Source organism: Mesoplodon bidens, assembly GCF_964165515.1.
Source record: "Mesoplodon bidens genome assembly, chromosome: 1".
Lineage (NCBI taxonomy): Eukaryota > Metazoa > Chordata > Mammalia > Artiodactyla > Ziphiidae > Mesoplodon > Mesoplodon bidens.
Window position 1 is genome coordinate 187,928,141 of NC_138176.1, and position 18,827 is coordinate 187,946,967.

General features: G+C 37.3%; 1 protein-coding gene across 2 annotated transcripts in view; it reads right to left on the minus strand.

Annotated features, from left to right (window-relative positions):
- Nucleotides 1–18,827, minus strand: part of PRKG2 (protein kinase cGMP-dependent 2) — a gene marked incomplete at its 5' end in the record, with an annotated part of 91,116 nt that overhangs the window by 26,439 nt on the left and 45,850 nt on the right. The window contains 5 exons of one of the 2 annotated variants that reach the window (XM_081239170.1): nt 7,865–8,006; nt 10,070–10,159; nt 12,350–12,486; nt 14,356–14,509; nt 15,857–15,955. In XM_081239170.1, coding sequence (XP_081095296.1) covers nt 7,865–8,006; nt 10,070–10,159; nt 12,350–12,486; nt 14,356–14,509; nt 15,857–15,955 — 622 coding nt within the window. The remainder of the gene's footprint in view (nt 1–7,864; nt 8,007–10,069; nt 10,160–12,349; nt 12,487–14,355; nt 14,510–15,856; nt 15,956–18,827) is intronic. The other variant, XM_081239169.1, reaches the window with a different exon arrangement.

Consider the following 18,827-nt stretch of genomic DNA (forward strand, 5'->3'; position numbering starts at 1 on the left):
CCTCTATAAGCCTCCAGAGAGACACTTTCAAAATGCAGACCTTTCTCCTACTTAGGTCTTTTTTCCAGGCTTTTGCTGGTTATTCTTTGCTGAGGGGAAAAAAGCATTTCCTTATTGTTGTCCTTAGATATCTGACCTCTCATTGATATTGCCAAGAAATGATAAAGGAAAATGAAAACAGCACTTATGAAAATTTGAAGAATGAGACCAAGGTCATCCTTTCAAGGAGTCTTTCATCCTCAAGGACATTCATGTCCAAGTCTGGAGTGCCCAGTGTCCATCACCCAGACATGCATTCCTGATGTGCTGGACCAGGCATCCTCACTGCCCTCACTTCTACTGTGACCCCTTCAGGAACCTTCAAAGGCAGCAGCACTGTTAGGCTGCCAGCTGCCAGCCCAATTCCTATTTTTTTTATATTTGCTGAAACTTGCTTAATGACCTAGTATATGATCAAATTTTGTTCATGTGCATTCTCTAAATATTGGGAATATCCTACATGCCAATTATATCAAGTTTATAAATTGTGTTGTACACATCTTCTAAGGTTTTAGTGATTTTTGGTCAGAATGTTCTATCAATTTCTGAAAAAGGTGTATTAAAATTTCCAACAGTTGTCCATTTCTCCTTACTAGTTCTGTCAAATTCTGCTTCCTTTTTTTTTTTTCCTTTTTTTTTTGCGGTACGCGGGCCTCTCACTGTTGTGGCCTCTCCCGTTGCGGAGCACAGGCTCCAGATGCGCAGGCTCAGCGGCCATGGCTCACGGGCCCAGCCGCTCCGCGGCACGTGGGATCTTCCCGGACCGGGGCAAGAACCCATGTCCCCTGCATCGGCAGGTGGACTCTCAACCACTGCGCCACCAGGGAAGCCCTGCTTCTTATTTTTGAAGCATTTTGGTAGGTAAATAAAAGATCAGGATTGTTACATTATCTTGGTAAAATGAACCTTCCATCGTCATACGGTAACCCTCTCTATCTTTAGTAATACTTCTTTCCTGATACCAACATAATGAAACCTGCATTTCAATTTGCTGAATATTTCCCAGACACATTCTTTTCTATCCTTTTAATTTCAAACTTTCTGCATCCTCATGTTTTAGGTCTGTCTCTTGTAAACATCATTTTTATTTTTGAAATCTATTTGACAGTGTTTGGCTTTTATCTGAAGAGTTAAGTCTGTTTACATATGTTAAATTTCTTTCTACTTTCAATTTGTATTTTCTCTTTGATTATTTTTCTAGGTTTCCTGTTCTCCTTTGTTGCCTTCTTTTAAAATGATTGACATCTTCTCCCACTTTTATTCCAATTACACCTACTCTCAGTTTACCTGCTGCTGTTGTTCAGTTATTTAGCATTTTCTCACTTTTAATACTACATAGTAGAGTGAGAATTATTACTTCATACCATAATTTTGAAAGATTTAACCACATGTTTACCATTTTTCTATAGTCACCACTCCCTGTTGCATCTCAAACCCTTCAACAGGGATTTTTCATCTCCCTTAAGCACATCCTTTTGTAGGTGGTTAACACTCTTTATCTTTGTTTAAAAATGCCTTTATTTCACCCTTCTTGAAAGATAATTTCTCTGGATTTATAATTCAAGTTTGTTGTTATTTTCTCTCAGAATTTTAAAGCTATTATTCCACTGCATTCTGGTTTCCATGGCTGCTGTTGAGATGTCAACTGAAAGCCTAATTTTTACTCCTTTATATGTAAACTGTCCTTTCTCTTTGGTAGCTTTTAAGACTTTGCTTTTGTTCTGCACTTTTGCCACTACAATAGCCAACATCCAAGACAGCCTAAATGATTCCCTTGTCCTGGTATTCAGAGGTGTCCTCTCTCAAATCAGGGCTGGCCCCGTGTGGCCAACAGAGTACAGTGGAAGCACCAGTGTGGGACTGAGAGTAAGTCTTAGAAGGCAGTGTAGCTATTCCTCCGTCTCTTGAATGACTCATTCTGAGGGAAGCCAAGCCGCCATGCCATGAGGACGTTCAACCCAGAAAGAGACTCATATGGAAAAGAATTAAGACCACCAACTAACAGCCAGCACCAGTTTGCCAGCCAGAGGGGTGAGTCACCTTGAATGTGGATCTGCAGCCCTAGCCGACACTTGACAGAACTTCCTGAGAGACCCTGAGTCAGAACCAACCAATCGCACTACTCCCAAACCTCTGACCCACAGAAACTGTGAGAGATCATCCACGATCCTTGTTATTTTAAGCCATTAAATTTTGGAGTGATTTGTTACACAAAGACAGAAGCTACAATAAATACAATTTGTCTCAGTTGGGATTTGTTGGGGTTCCTTTACCTGATGATTGGTATTTTCTATAACTTCTGGAAAATTCTCAGCCATTATTTCTTTAAATACTTTTCTCTCCTCTATATTTTTATCTTGGACTCCAACTGAACATTTTAAGAACTTCTCACTCTATTCCCCAAGTTTCCTAATTTCTTTTATTTTCCATCTTTTTGTGTCTCTGTGCTTCATTCTGTGTAAATTAGTTTATCTTTCAATTCACTGATTTTTCTGTTCACTTGGGAATCATCCACTATTTAACCTTTCCATTACATTTTTCAAATTGATGTATAATTTATAAGCAATACAATGCACAGATTTTTGGTGTACAGTTCATTGAATTTTGATGCAGATTATACTCATGTAACCACAACCACCATATATAGTCAAGAGACAGACACTTGCATTATCTCAGAAAGTTCCCTCATGCCCCTTTCCAGTCAAATGCTCCTCCCAGAGGCAACTGTTGCATTAATTTCTACCCCCTATTCTACAATAGATGTAATCATAAAGAGGGATAGTCTTCTGTGTCTGTCTTCCTTTTGTTCCACATAGTTTTTAAACTTCATTCATATTGTTGCCTGTAGTAATTCTTTGCTTTATACTGTTGAGGAGAGTTCCATTGATGAATATACTACTATATGTTTATACATTGAATTGATGATGGGTATTTGGGCTCCTTCTGATTTGGGGGCTTTCAGGAAAACATTGTTATGAAGATTCTTGTCTAAGAATTTTGAAAACACGATTTCAATTTTCCTGGATAAATAACAAGGAGTGGAATTTCTACTAAGGAGTGGAATTTCTTATTGTAGAATAGGGGTATGTTTGACTCTATGAGAAACTGACAAATTATTCTTCAAACAGTTTATCATTTTGCTTTCCCACTCAAAATTTAGGAAAGTTTCCTCACCAACATTTGGTATTGTCAATCTTTTAAATTATAGTCACTCTAGTGGATGTGATATGTCACATCTTTGTGGTTTTTATTTGTGTTTCCTAAAGACTATTGATATTGTCTATTGATCATGCCTATGTCTTCTCTTGTAAAGTGATTTTTCAAGATCTTTGATCATTTTTAAAAACTGGGTTGTTTGTCTTTTATTACTGAGTTCTTTATATATTTCTGGACACAAGTCCTTTGTCATGTAATGATATATTGCAAATATTTTCTACTAGTTTATGGCATGACTATTCATTTTCTTAACAGTATATTCTGATGATGAGAATGTTTTAATTTTGATGAAGTCCAATTATTGTGGACTGCATGTTTGTATCCCCCCTCCCCAAATTTATATGGTGAAACCCTAATCCCCAGTGTGATGGAATTTGGAGGTAAAGCCTTTGGGAGATAATTAGGTCATGAGAGTGAAACCCCCATGATGGAATTAGTACCCTTATAAGAAGAGATAGTAGAGAGACCTCTCTCTGTGTGTCTCTCTGTGTGTCTCTCTCCCATGTGAAGAAAAGAGGAGACAGCTCTCTATAAGCCAGGAAGTTGGCCCTGACCAGACACCAGATCAGCCAGCACCTTGACCTTGAAATTTCCAGCTTCTAGAACTAAATAAATCGTTGTTTAAGCCACCCAGTCTATAGTATTTTTGTTATAGTAGCCTGAACTTTTCAAGCTTACTACTACTTGTGTTCTAAGAAATCTCTGCCTAGCCCATGTTGTGAAGATATTACTCTATGCTTACTTCTGGGTGCTTTATAGGTCCATGATCCATCTTGAATTAATTTTTTTATATGGTGTGGGGTGGGAGTCATGTTCCATTTTTTGGCCACGTATATCTAATTGTTTCAGCAATACCTGTTGAGAAGACTGACCCTTCCATTTTTTCTAAAAATCAGTTGACTGTGTATGTCTATTTCTGGACTTTATTCTGTTAGATTAAGTAATTTGTCCTTACACCATTATCATACTGCCTTGATTACTATAGCTTTATAGTGAGTCTGACATCAGATTATAAATTGCTCAATTTTGTTCTTCTTTTTTCAAAGTGGTTATTGACTCTTCTAAACTGTGTTTCTGTGTAAATTTTAGAATAAACATCTCAGTTTCTAAAAATGGCTGCTCCAATTTTTATTGCATTGGCCTTAAATCTGTAGATCAACTGGACAAGACTGAACATCTTATGAAATACTGAGTTATATGATTTATGAACATAGTGTATTTTACCATTTAGTCATTTGTCAATAAAACTTTGTAGTTTTCAATGTAGAGGTCTTACACATTTTTACACATTTATTTTATGTTTTGATGTTACAAATGGCATTTTAATTTCATTTATAAATATTTACTGCTAGTATATAAAATTTAAATTTTTATTTGTATATTGACTTTGTACCTGTAATTGTGCTTAATTTACTTATTCTTTCCAGAACTTGTTTGTAGATTCTTCATTCTTTTCTACATAAACAATCATGTTGTCTGCACATAAAGACAGGTAGCTTCTTCCTTTCAAATTTTGGCCTTTCATTGCTTTTTTGTGTTCTATTTCTTTTGCTAAGACCTCTGTTACGATGTTGAAAAAAAGTAGTGAAAGAAAATAATCTTGTTCATAATCTAAATGGAAAATATTCAATATTTCATTGTCAGGTATGATGTTAACTACAGTTTATTCTTCATACCTTATACAATAAAGAGTGCTTTGAAATGAACAGCTGTATTAATATGGATTTCACCCAGTGTGGTTCCCTATTTTCAAGGTTTGAATGTCTATTTCTTGTTGCTCTCCAATGCTTTCACACATTTTTATACATATATTATAATTAACCTCAGCAAGGAGATTAGTCCAATGCAAGCTACTCTACCATTAATGAAAACTTCCATTGAATATTTAATTTCAATTATTATATTCTTAATTTCTTAATAGAAGTTTTATTTGTTATTTTTTTCCTAAACATGTTAGATCCTTTTTGAGAGTCTCTGTTCCTTACTCATTTGTTAGTCCCTCTCTTACTTTTAAAAGACTTAGATGTATTTATTTTACATTTTGTATCTGATTACTGGAATATATGAGACTTTTATGTGCCTGCCAAATAGTGCTTCTAGCACCTTTTTTCTTCATGCATATAAACATTATTTTTTAATGTGAGCTTATATTCCCTGGAAGTTTATCTCTGGGAGTTCTCTGTATCCTGAGTTGAGAGAACATTCTTCCAGAGAGAATATACATTGATTCATAGAAACTTGGGCATGCTACCAACATGGATCCATTTTCATTTAAATTTTTTCTTGGGGCTCTCCATCCTTGAAGACTGGGCACCCAAAACCCCATGAAGACCAGCCTGTGGCCAAGTATTCTTAGACTCTTTTGTTCCTCTACCAAGAGCCCAATAATGAGAAAAGCATGTTTTCTTGCATGTACTCTGCCTTTAGACATGAGATTTTTCTCCTGTTTTCTATTTCTCTGAGAGTACAATCTGTATGATTCCTGGCTCTTGAGAATGTTCTCTGATTCAACTTTCCACACTGCCCAGATCCAAAACTTGGTCTCCTGTTTCCAGAGCGAACAGCAATTAAAATAAAACCTCTAGGCCACCTAGGATTGCTGGGTGCCCACAAGACAGTAGCTTCAATGTTTGAGTTCCACCCTTCACTACTGCCCAATTTTGGTTCTCAGCCTCAGGGGGCTCCCAATGCTGTCTTATAAAGTCAGCAGGCATATAATACTGCTTTTCATGTTTCCTCTAGTACTTGAGACATTTTGTAGTAAGAGAATTTCAATATATCTGGTTTGATATATAGCTAGAAATGGAAATACTCAACATTTACTTTTTAATTTCTAAAGGCTTTAGTTATTACTCTTCATTTAGCTGGTTGTCAAATGAGTTAGCTGATAGATAACAATGGCTAACAGAAGAGATGGTTATGGATGTCTATGCCTATAAATACTGAATATACTACCTGATTTCTTAAAAATGGGTATGAAAAGAAAAAAACAAATATCGTACTTTAATGCATATATGTGGAATCTAGACAAATGGTACAGATGAACTTATTTGCAGGGCAGGAACAGAGATGCAGAAGTAGAGAACAGACATGTGTACACAGTGGGGAAGGGACAGTTGGACGAATTGGGAGATTAGCATTGACATGTATACACTACCATATGTAAAACAGATAGGTAGTGGGAACCTGCTGCATAGCACAGGGAGCTCAGCTCGGTGCTCTGTGATGACCTAGATGGGTGGGATGGGGGTGGGGTGGGAGGGAGGTCCAAAAGGGAGGGGATATATGTATACATATAGCTGATTCACTTCATTGTACAGCAGAAACTAACACACAATTGTAAAGTAACTATACTCCAATAAAAAAAATAATTGAATAGAAAAAAATAATTTAATGGATAATCTACCTCCTTCATGATGGTTTTACTTCTAGAATATTCCAAAAGGTTTTTCTAAAGAGCTGTAAGAGCATAGCCAATGAAGGAATTGTGAAGGAGACAAGTGATTAAGGCCTTGTGTTAGTACCTTACCAGTTCCCAAAGCTGACTTTCATGGATAAAGTAAAGCTTGAATGCATCAAAATGTTTCTTGGAAGTTAGCCAGATTTCACATGAAAGGACTTACTTTACTCCTTCACTATGGAGAGAAATCACCTAGCAATTACACATTGTGAATTTAATTCCTAAGGTTAAATTGAACACTATAACATGTGGATGATAAAACCCATCTCATCAATTGTTAAATATATTAACTGCAAAATGTTTATTTAGCACAGCTTTACACTCTAAATGGTAGCTATTATTATTTCCATATAAAAAAAGTTCTGTTATTAGAAACTTCTAATACCTTTGTAAATGTTAAGTTCAGAGATGGTTTAATGTCCTTGAGCTCCTGACAAAATGGACTCAGGGAAAATTCATCCTGGGTTCCCCATCCTGACGAGGTTCCCTCCTGAGATCCAAAATGCCTGCTTTCTACTATTATGACTGCCCAGTTCTCTTATAGTTTTGCACCAGAAGCAGTTTACGTGACAGGTAGCATTTTTTTCTGTTGTGCGACATGCAAGGGGATTCACGTTAGGCATGCTATCCATTACAAAGATGCATGGCAAGGGAAGTCTCTGTCCTCAAGGAAACTACAGTCTTGTGTTCTGATTCTCAACCCTGGTTGTACCTCACTCACAAATATTTTTTTAAACTACCAACATTCGTATGTGTATCTTTTCCCCCTCTACAGACAGTGGCTGTCTTGGGACAGAAGCCGTACTATCTTCTTTCCTTATTCCTCATAGCTAATCCCTATATGTAGCAGGAATTTATTAAAACCTACCTGAAATTATATGAAAATGCTAACAAAATCCAATTTTAAAGGCATTCTATTATTTGAATCCTTAGTAGGAGTCACAAATATGCTTGAAACCTGTAGTGCCTAGGCCAAAAAGAATGTACTTGTAGCATCGCTCCCTGTGTTAAGTGTGCTGATTTCAAAGGCCATATCCCCCAGAGTTAAAATAACAAATGTACCAAAATTAAAAGAGAATTGCAACTGTAACACAGCTTTGTGTTTAGAAATATCTCATACGATACTGTAAGTTGCAGAATTTGTCTTACCAATTTAAGATAGCCCTCAGCATCTAGAATTAAGTTTTCTGGTTTCAGGTCTCTGTAGATAATGCCTAGTCGATGTAGGTAATCGAATGCTTCTGTCACACAAGCAACGCAGAATTTGGAGGTGGGTTCATCAAAGCTGCCTCTGCAATGAAATCATTTTCCCTCTTAATACTCTAGACACACATCCTTGTTGTAGATTCTAGGTGTCAATTATTATATAGTAAATTTATGCAATATAAACGTTTTGTATGGCATTAGCACTAAAAAATACTTCATGCTGCCAATTAATTAGACCACTGATTATAAAGAAATTTAGGGGGATACTTGATGCAAACAAGAACCACTTCACTAAAATTAAAGTGTCTACATCCAAACAATTGTTTCTGGCAATCATATATGAACATATAAAATGGAAAGACAAGAAAATAAGACTTTTCAAAGACATCTCTGGCAAACTCTGGGGAAAACTATTTCAATGGAGTGCTTGAACCATACTTCTCCATTTGATTGCTTGACTAAAAATGACTCAAGTGATCATTTTCGTTTCCTGTTTGTATAGCTTGTAACAATAACCCATGTAGAAACGGGGTCATAACTCTTTCCTATTTAGTGCACCTTGATGATATTAGAGTTGCCCTGTGTCAGCACTGTGTGTAGGTTTACATACTGAATTATTAAAATGTGGTGGTGATTTGCTGCATGGTATAATAGAAGGCTGTGGCTTTGGAATGAGAGAAACTGGTTTTGACTCCTTCTTCTTCCACTCACTGCGTCCTTAGGCAAGTTGTTCGGCTGTTCTGAGCCTCAGATTCATATCTGTAAAATGGGTTTACTACTGACTTAACAAGACTGTTTTATGGATCAGGTAAATTGCCTAACACTAGAGTAGGAACTCCCACCTCTAAATAGATTTATATTTTCTAAAAAGATTTGCCTATGAAAGCAAAGATGGAAGACACAAATGCTTCTGCAGGTATCATGCAAGTTTCCTCAACACTTCCAGGTTTCCCCTATTCAGATCCATCCAACCATATGTTCCTAGTACAACACATGAATCTCTACTCAGATGCTCAAAAGTCTCTTATTACCTAGGTCAGTGATTCTTGACCATGAATGCACATTAGAATTGCCTGAAAGGCAGTTAAAAATCATTTTCTGGACCCATTGCAGCTGAACCAAATCAAAGCCTTTGGCATTAGGGCCCAGCATTTTTACTTTGTAAAAGCTCCCCATGAGACTGTGACGTGAAGCCAGGGCTGAGAACCACTAAGCCAGGGAATGCTGTCTAAATGTTTGGCCCGGCATTAACTTCCACAGCCTAATGCAAAGCCATCTTCCCATCTCCTTTTCTGCTGCCCTTGTCCTCTATTCAAATTCTGCTCTTACTCAGCAAGTTAAGACACTTAATCCTATCCTAACTTTCCTGCGGTTCACCTTCCTCTCTGCCTTTCCAAATTTTATCTTTAGAGTTTAGCTCAAGTCCTTCCTTGGCCATCATATTTTTCTATCTTTCCTCTTCTCCAAGCTCACTATCCACAACACTCATTGGACATTTAGTTACAAACTGCCAACTTCTTTGTCATATTTAGTTTTCACGTTAAATAATGAAATGTTTTAGAATTGCACATTACATTATCTCCCAAAATAAAATCTAAATTCATTGGAGGAAAACGTTATACTTTGAGGGGTTAGAACAGTTTACTTTGTTTAGAAAACTCCCACACTGTCTACTATGGAGCCCTGTAGTAGGTTGAGCTTAGTAAATACCTGTGGTTTTGATTGTGTGGAAATAACCCCTTTTGTAAAACTGAATCTTTGCAGACATTTCACTCTGCCTTTCAGTCCGGGCTTCACCACTCTCCACCCCTTTCATCATCTCTCTTCTCAAGATTCAGAATTAGTAACATCTGGGTTTATACTTACTCTGCCTCATACTAACCATGTGGCATGGATGGTTCACACTCTAAGCCTGGGCTTCTTTAATCCCTAATATGAGAATGACAATAACTGCTTTACAGGGTGCCTATTACATGATTATAATGTTAGCTAAGAAAATATCACTATTACTACTTTTTTATCATGATAATACGTTCTTAGACTCATTTCTTAATAACTTTCTTCATGCCTCTTTAGAAGATCATGAACATAGCATCTTTTAGATGACACAGGAGACAAAAGTTATTGTTTATTATTCTTTTTCATTACCTGTCTCTTAATATACTCCATAGCTCCCCACCTAAGCAGGCCTCCAGAAGCATGTACACATACTTATTGTCCTTGAAAGTGCGATATAATCTGTGAAGATAAAGAAAAGCACAGTTATTATTAGAAATCCAGTTTTAAAATGTCTTCCAAGTTGCTTAAGAGCATCATCAATAACACTTTGGAAGATGGTCCTCATCTCCTTCCAAACACCCTCCGGCTACAGCAGGCTGCTCCCTGAACACTCTGATCTTTCTTCCTCCCTTACTTGTGCCCCTGTTGACCCCTTTACTTGGACTCCTCTCCCGCTACCCACAGACTGAATTCTTAATCTCAGTTTCAATGTAAAAGTGTTATCCATCCCTCAAGGCCAAGCTCAGGGTCTTCCTTCCTGAAAAAGCAGTTCATTAACCCACCCACTAGATATGGCCTTTCCTTCCTCCCCAAAGAGACCTCTGCATAGTCTCCTTTAAGATCTGCCTTGTGTAACACTTATTCATGCCCATGTCTTATGTCCTCTAGTTGGTCTCAGGAAATAGACTCTGAGACAGAAATCTGTAAGCAGCAAGTTTAGTGGGGAATGCTCTTGGGACCAACACCCACGGGGGAGGAAGGAAGCAGACTTGGGCAGAGGGATAGTTGGGCTGTGACCTAATTTTACAAAAGCCTCAGCTTCAAGGAGCTCTGCCATCACTGGATGCAGGATGTACCTGGAGAAACAGTATGGTCTTGGGCCATGTGGTTCTCTTCACCTTAGATCAACGGCTGGAGAGGGAATGAGCTAGAGTCCCCAGCTGGCAAGACTCCCAGAAGCTGGAGGAATGAAAGCCTCAGTCCAGATGTGGGATCTGGGCATATTTCAACATTGGATGAAAGCAGTTTCTGGGTCTTACTCAAGAGATGTCCTCATCTCCCTAGCACCACGCCCAGGCTAATGCAGACAGCAGAGCAGCCATATCACACACAGACAGCAGAAGTAATCTAGTAAGTGGTTCAGTGTGGGCTCTGGATCCAGCTGCCTAGGCTTGAATCCCTAATTGGCCGTTTATTAGCTAAGCAACCTCAGTTTTCTCATTGTTTTTGTTCAATGAGGACAATCATAACAGTTACCTGTTTTATTATGAGGATCATAACAGATACATATATTCATTTCATTACATGTTGATTACATATTATTGATTACATGTATTAATTTATTTTATATACAATATAAATATAATATAAAATAAATATAAATTATAATATAAATACAACATATTTTAAATAAATATATTATATACAGTATATATAAGATATTTTTAAATTTTTGCTTAGAAAACTGCCTGGCACATGTTACTTTCTCAACAATAAGTGCTGCCATTAATGTTTATTCTTAATATTATTATTGCCCTACTCTATGCCAGATACTTTACAAAGAGCTGGAAATGAGAAAATGAATAAAACCTAATCCATGCCCTGAAGCTGCTCATGATAGTTTTTAATGAATTACTGATTAAAAAGCGGGGAGGGGCACAAAGTCAGACAAAGATAATTGGATGACTCTATTGCCGGCATTGCATGGGTTCAGACATTTTTTATCTTGAAAACAAATGGGTCTGAGAATATGGATGGGCAGAGAGACTCTCTCAAGGCATTTTGATCAAAAAGCATAGATGCTACTCATTATAGAGGCACTTTACATCACCCAGAAATCTCTAAAGCTACACTCCAGGAGCATTAAGACAGGTAGGAAAAAATATGCCTTAACTGGCCTACACCACTAACCCATGAATTCACAAGAGAGCCATGGCCTAGAATAATACATTTCTCTTGCAAACTCTGGTGATAGCTAAAGAAAGCAGTAACTGTAAAGGCGGTGGATCTTCTGGCATCTAGGCACCGCTAGGACCAGCTCCTCAACAACCTAAATATGTCCAGATGCCACTTCTTGTCGAAATTCAACAGCAGCACATCCCCTAAGGGGTTCTGAAAGAATTCTTGCTTCCCAAATTCTGCATTGGGTCTGAATTCAATAAGCAGTTCAAATTATTGCCACAATAATTTTATATTCACACACACACACACACACATACACCCCATACGCTTTCCTGAGATTTATCCAAGAATAAAAAAATCTGGACTCTTGACTTCAGATCTGAAACTTCTAACATTTTATGTGTCATCGCTGTGACTGGGCTGGAGAATTCAGAGCGGGGCCTCCTCTTCCTCCTCTGTCCTCTTGCATGGAAACACTCAAAAGGAGAGCCTAAGATGCTAAGTTCTGGGAGCGAAACGCTCGCTTACTTCACGATGAAGGGGGAGCACAGCTCTTCCAGGATCCTCTTTTCTGCGTAGACGTGCTCCTGCTGTTTCGTGTCAACTATGTGCTTTTTCCTTATACACTTCATTGCAAAAGCAACATTCTCATTTTTTACCTTAACCTAGGGAAGAAGAGAACAAGCCCTCAAAATGAACTACTAGGAAAGATTTGCAATATCTAGGGACATGTTAACTAATGAGAGTTCGAATTCTTTCACATTTAAATAGCATGTAAGCTTTTAACCACTTATCCCTCCGGGAACTGAATTTTATCCAGGTGTACCCACTTCCTTTTCACTGTAATTTCCAAAAGAGTTCACGTATCTGGAACATGGCTCTAGAATGCTTGTATTGAAACAAGAAAAATACTCTAGTTAGAAGATTGAATGTTTAGAAATCTCTTCAGTTTTGAGTATGTGACATGAAAAACTTTGGCCAGAATTGCCAAAAATCGTTCTTTCTTAATAGTCACTACTTTGAGTTTCAAAACAAAGCATATTAAATCAAGATTCATATCTGCACGATCCAACATAATAGCCACTAGTCGCATAAGGTTATTAATTTTAAATTGATTAAAATTAAAAATTCAGTTCCTCAGTTGCGTGATCCAAAAGCTCTCCAGCCACATATAGCCAGTGGCACCCTACTGGACACACAGATACTGAACATTTCCATCAGTGCAGAAAGCTCTGTTGGAGTTCATGCTCTAGATGGACAAACAGGATTGTCCCTTAAAAGGAAATTTTTAAAATTTAATAAGCATTCAGTTAGACTTTTAAAACTCCACTAGCAGCCTATATTTGACAAGTAATGAAACTGTGCAGAAATGGTTGCACCCCACATTTTGTTCACAGTTGCCATTAGTGCTGCCTATGACTTTTAAATCAATGGTGGAATTATTGTTTCAATTATTATTATCTAACTATATAAAAAGGAAACCTCAGCATTGTTAATTCAATCCTTTTGCCAAGATTTTGATGAAAAATACAGCAGATGGATCTCTCCCTTATCTCTCCATATGGCAGAAGGAACACTACACATACTCTTTGGCCTATTAAGAAATTGTTTCTTCCCCCCTTACCCAAGTATTGACTGGCTGTAAAGTGTACTACCCAGAGTCTCCTGGAAGCATTTCAGATCTGCTCACACCCAGGCCACCCAGCAGATGGAAGTGTCAGCATAGTTCCCAAGGTTAATGTACAGTGAATTGTTACAAATCTGCTGGGCAAAGAAGGGCTTGGTAATTGCCAAGGGTTCAGAGCCATCTCTACCCAGTAAGGTCACAGATCTCCATTCTACCATTTCCTCAGAGCACTTGATCTGACAGCACCGCTCTGCTACTCTTTGGAAGCTGATTATAAAGCTCAGAGCGGTGGTGATATGGAAGATGCAGCCGAAATCAGGCCATGAGTCCCCAGCTGTCCTGACCAGAACTACCGAAGGCTGCTCTTCAAACATCTCCTTGCATCAGCTTTTATTTTTTTTGGATAGAAAATTTGGCAACCCAAAAATAGAATAATGAAAGCCAAATACAGACATGGCAGGGGAGTTGTTTAAGAAATGAAGCTATGATATTAAAGATTTCATTTCTATGACACTTTCACTGGACACATTCTTCTTTGCTTTAGCATATAGTTAATGCATCTTGAACGTATGTATACATACATTTTGCTGTTAGGAAACACATTTTATGTTTTGTAGCCTTTGGGTATGGTTACTGGTACATTCTCCAATAACTGCCCTCAAGAAAAAAAAAATCACAAAAGGATGTGGTGTAAGAGGCTTGAAATAGCAGCTATATTGTTATAAGTTACTAGCACAGACTTGCTATTACACAACATAAAGAGTGAAAAGTGTACTTTCTCAATTTCTGTTCAAAGCAATGTTTAGACAGCAATAACAATGCATATATTCCTCCGAAATACACTGGAATACAAAACAAAAAAAAGTCAAAAGGCTTCTCTCAGATGCTTGAAACGTAAACCCCTTACAAGCTCAACTCTTCCGAACCCACCAACGCCCAGTGTTGCGATAATCTCAAGGTTCTGGAATGGGGATGATGAGGAAAATCTGGCCACTTTCTCCTTCAGCTGAATCATCTCCAAAGAGAGTGCTTTGGACAGCTTCCAGCTAGACATGGATCTCCTGTAGGAGATAAGAGAAACTTTACATACACTCCCTTGGGCAAGCAGGGGTCACGGCACACATAAATTCCACCCTTACAACAGTCTTATTTCTGCCAGTAATTACTGCCCATAGTTACCACAGAGCTTATCTCAACTTTTATAGGGTCAGATTCAGTTACATCTGGGGAGAAAAACAATAGACTATACAAATAAAAACAGATATACTCACACGCAATAAAAAATAGACAAAAGTCAAACTGAATCAATGAGAGGTAAAAACAGGTGAATTGTGTGGTATTTGAAATACATCTCAATAAAGCTGTTTAAAAAACAAAGAATCAGTGAGAGGAAATAAAACCAGAAAAGAGAGCCATTTCCTTTGTTGCACATACAGGAGGATTCCACACTGAGAATCTTTGCCATATTTTGCTATTTTTGTTAGATCTTGAAGAGTTCTCTGGCTGAACCAGAATAACTGCTTTGTGAAACATGAAAAATACAGTTCATATTTTATGTCTAAGCATTGTTACTTGGAAATACTCAATTCTCTTTTAATTAGAGTTTACTGTTCTGGGTTACATATTTATAAATTGTTCTTACTACAAAGGCCTTTGGCATAAAAACTGCAAGTTACTCCCTGCAAGAAAAAAAAACAAACTTATGCAGTCCTGACTGAATGCTCTAATTTAACTCAAAGGTCAGTCTTCTAGAACTTTCAGCTCTTCAATTTTAATGGTACTATCTGGTGAATATATGCTTAAGTATTCATTTTACAAAATGTTTTCGCAAAGGATTTTCAAATAATTTTAATTTTACAAAGTATTGCTTCTATTAAACAACAACAAAAAAAAACATTTTCATCAGTATTACTACATTTAGAACCCAACACACAAGACCATGGGCAATAGCTCCCTTATATTTTGAAATAACCCAGACTCTAGCCCTAGCTCTTTACCTGGAATCAGAATGAATGGGCTATGCTATGCCTTGGTATTCCTGTTTGATTTCCATGGGCAAGAGAGCCTTCCTTTCTGAATTAATGTCCTTTTGAACTAAGTCACCAGTCAATGTAAAGAATCCCTTTCCCAAGGTTCCCTATCAGGAAATTTCTGCCTAACATTACTACCCATCACTGAAAATAAGAAACTATTTATTGACTAAAATAATAGCCATACTATTATTATCCTGGTAGAGGATACCAGGCAAATGGTATCCTCTTTGGGGAAGAACAATTTAAAAGAACTCCCCCAAATTTTCTAATGGCAACACACTAAAAGTTACGCCACAGCAAATCACACCCTTCAGTCCCCTTCTTTATCAACTGCCAGAAGTCACATCCGGCTTAGGAAAATATTCCTCCACTTACTTCGCATGTCTTTTTTCATCATCACGGTTCAGGTTTGCCACATACCCTTCAAGGTATTTTTGGAGTTCTTCAAAAGTCCCGACTGTTTGGTTGAATGTTCTAAATGAATAAAATAAGAGAAAATAAAAAGCTCAGCGCTGAGAGTTACCATTGCAACTTGCCATTCTTCTTAAGCTCATAAAAGACTATTTGTATGGTTATTCACAGCTTTGCAAATTGATTTTCAATAATTTATGTTACATTAAAATTGCTGTCACATGTAGAATAGTTATTGGAAGCTATATAATTGACCCTTTGAGTTTCTGAAAGCAAAGAGGCTATCAATGAGAAGAGACACCATTTCTGTAATTTTCCCCCTTGTGGTTCAGGTTTATCAATATTGTTTTTTTGTTTGTTTGTTTTTGTTTGTTTGTTTTTTTAAAGAAGACAGTGAAAAGGAAATAGGCTACATGATCTGTTTACTGAATCAACAGGTTACATGGGTTCCAGATTTTTCTAACTTTGCTTAACCAAATTAATTAAGCTATTGATTTTTAAAGTCAAGGATACATTTTATCTCTTCTTTGTCCCTAGATAATACTACTCATTTCACATTCCTTCATAATTAAATCCAAATTGTTTACCTTAACTTAGTAGTTCCCTGAGGCTCAGCCAGCATCTTCCCCTTACCTCCCTCACCCTCACGGAGCATAGGTTTGTTAAGTGTCCCATCTAATCTGCCTGTCCCCAGTCCCTTGTCTCTGGGAATTCTTACACAGGGCACTGCCCATGAGAAAAAAATAATCCCCTTCCTCACCAAACAAACCTATTTTCTGGATTATCCTTCCAGTGCTTCCCGCACCCCACACTTGACAATCTACCTGGATTCGTGATTTTCAGGGTAGTTCTCTTCCCTACTACAAAACAGTATCCTTCTAGAAACCATGCTTTAATCACCTCAGTAAATCTTAGGCTCCTGGACATAAAGAAATGAAAGGAATGAAAATTTACCTCAAAACACCTAAAACTGAAACTAATAAACCAGAGTTCACCTCATTAGTGTACTGTTGCCACTTACTGCCTGCCTAGCCCTGAAGACCTCTACCCACATTTAACTGACCACCAACCTACACTTACATTATTAAGTACATCTTATGCACTGTGCTGGGTATTTTCCATTTCCCCCTTCAGATCTACTCTGCACTCATTTCTGCCCTGCTCCGTGGACCGGCTTTGCTGACTGTACAGTAGTGAGAAACAAAAGAGTATTGCCATGAAATTTCAAATTCCCAGTGGTTGAAATTTTCAAGTAAAAGGAAATACTTCTTGTACTTTGCATTTTTTTTTGGTCTCTTTTTTTTTGTTTTTATTTATTTATTTTTTAACATCTTTATTGGAGTATAATTGCTTTACAATGTTGTGTTAGTTTCTGCTGTATAACAAAGTGAATCAGCTATAGGTATACATATATCCCCATATCCCCTCGCTCTTGCATCTCCCTCTCACCCTCCCTATCCCATTGATTTTATTTATTCTACATATCACCATTATCTTGCTTGCTATGAAACTAATTGAAGTATTGTTGTAAACAAATTTTATTTTTTAAATGTGACACTGGTGTCACAGGTCTATAGAAATTCTCCACAAACTAAAGTTTAAATGGCTACAACATTCTAGCTGTAACATTCAAATATGCATTTTTAAAATTATGAATTAGGAAAGAAGAAATAAAGAGCCATAGGCTTTCAGCGACTATATTTCATTGCAAGGATGGTGCCCTTTATTCAGCCAACATCTGGATCGCTTCCTGTTATGCCAAGGACTATGTCTAATGCTGGCACAGCGACAGCAGTGAACAAAGTAAATGTTTCTGTCCTCATGAAGAAACAGAAGAGTGAGAAGACAGATGTTAAATAAAGCAATCAAATAAAGTGTGAACAATGATGTAAGGGTGCTATGGGAGAATTATTACAGGATCTTAATCGAGCTTTATAAGTGATAGCTACGATGATCATATAATTTAACATCCAAACTGAATGTTTTCCAGACTGAAGGGGAGTGTCAATCATAAACATGTTGGAATAACCAGAACTGTCCCAGGAAATCCAGGATGTAGGTCAACCCAGTCATACCTGATATTCAGTTTCTCTTATGCACAGAATAAATTCATGTAACTTTTAATGTCTCATTGTGTCTAACAGGACAGTACTCTCTATGTTATAAGAATCTCAACTATGCACATGTAAATTAAGCATTTTAAAATTATAAACTTCCAAATAATTTATAAACTCTATAAAAACCATTGCATCCTATACATGGATTATGAATCCATGAGATATTGTATAAATATTTGGTTATGTGATTATAATAAAGAAAAGGGGGAGGAGTTCTTCCTTTCTATCCTGTTTTTAGTCCTTGCATTTTGGAGCAATTTATAAGATCTTACCACACCGCCAATGCTATTTAGTGCATGCATATATTTTTAAGGAACTCATATACAAAACAATGCATTGTCAGGGCAATACCATATTAATATATTTTCCATTTGAGAGATGACACCAAAGATTACTTTCATCTGAACATGCTTTGCACTTCCTAGCCCTATGCCTTTGTTTTTAAGGTTTACCTCACCTGGAGAGACTTCCACATTTCCTCTTTGCCTAGAAAACTCCTGTGAATTTTAAGCCCCATTTCCACACTTAAAAAATAAAGTAAAACTTTCCCCACTTCACAGTATTGTGATTGCTTCCCTTCTGAACACATGCTATGGGAACCATATGGCATGGTGGAAAGACTGCTGAAAGGCATGAGAAGACCTGGGCAGGAGCCCCTGTTCCTTCACAGATGACACTGTTGGGGCAATTCTTTAACTGACCTGGACTTACTTTTTTTATCTGTAAGGGAAAGATTAAAGTAACTCAAAGTGATACTAAGAATTATTGTCCTATGTGTGGTGATGGATGCTAACTAGACTTATTGTAGTGATCATTTT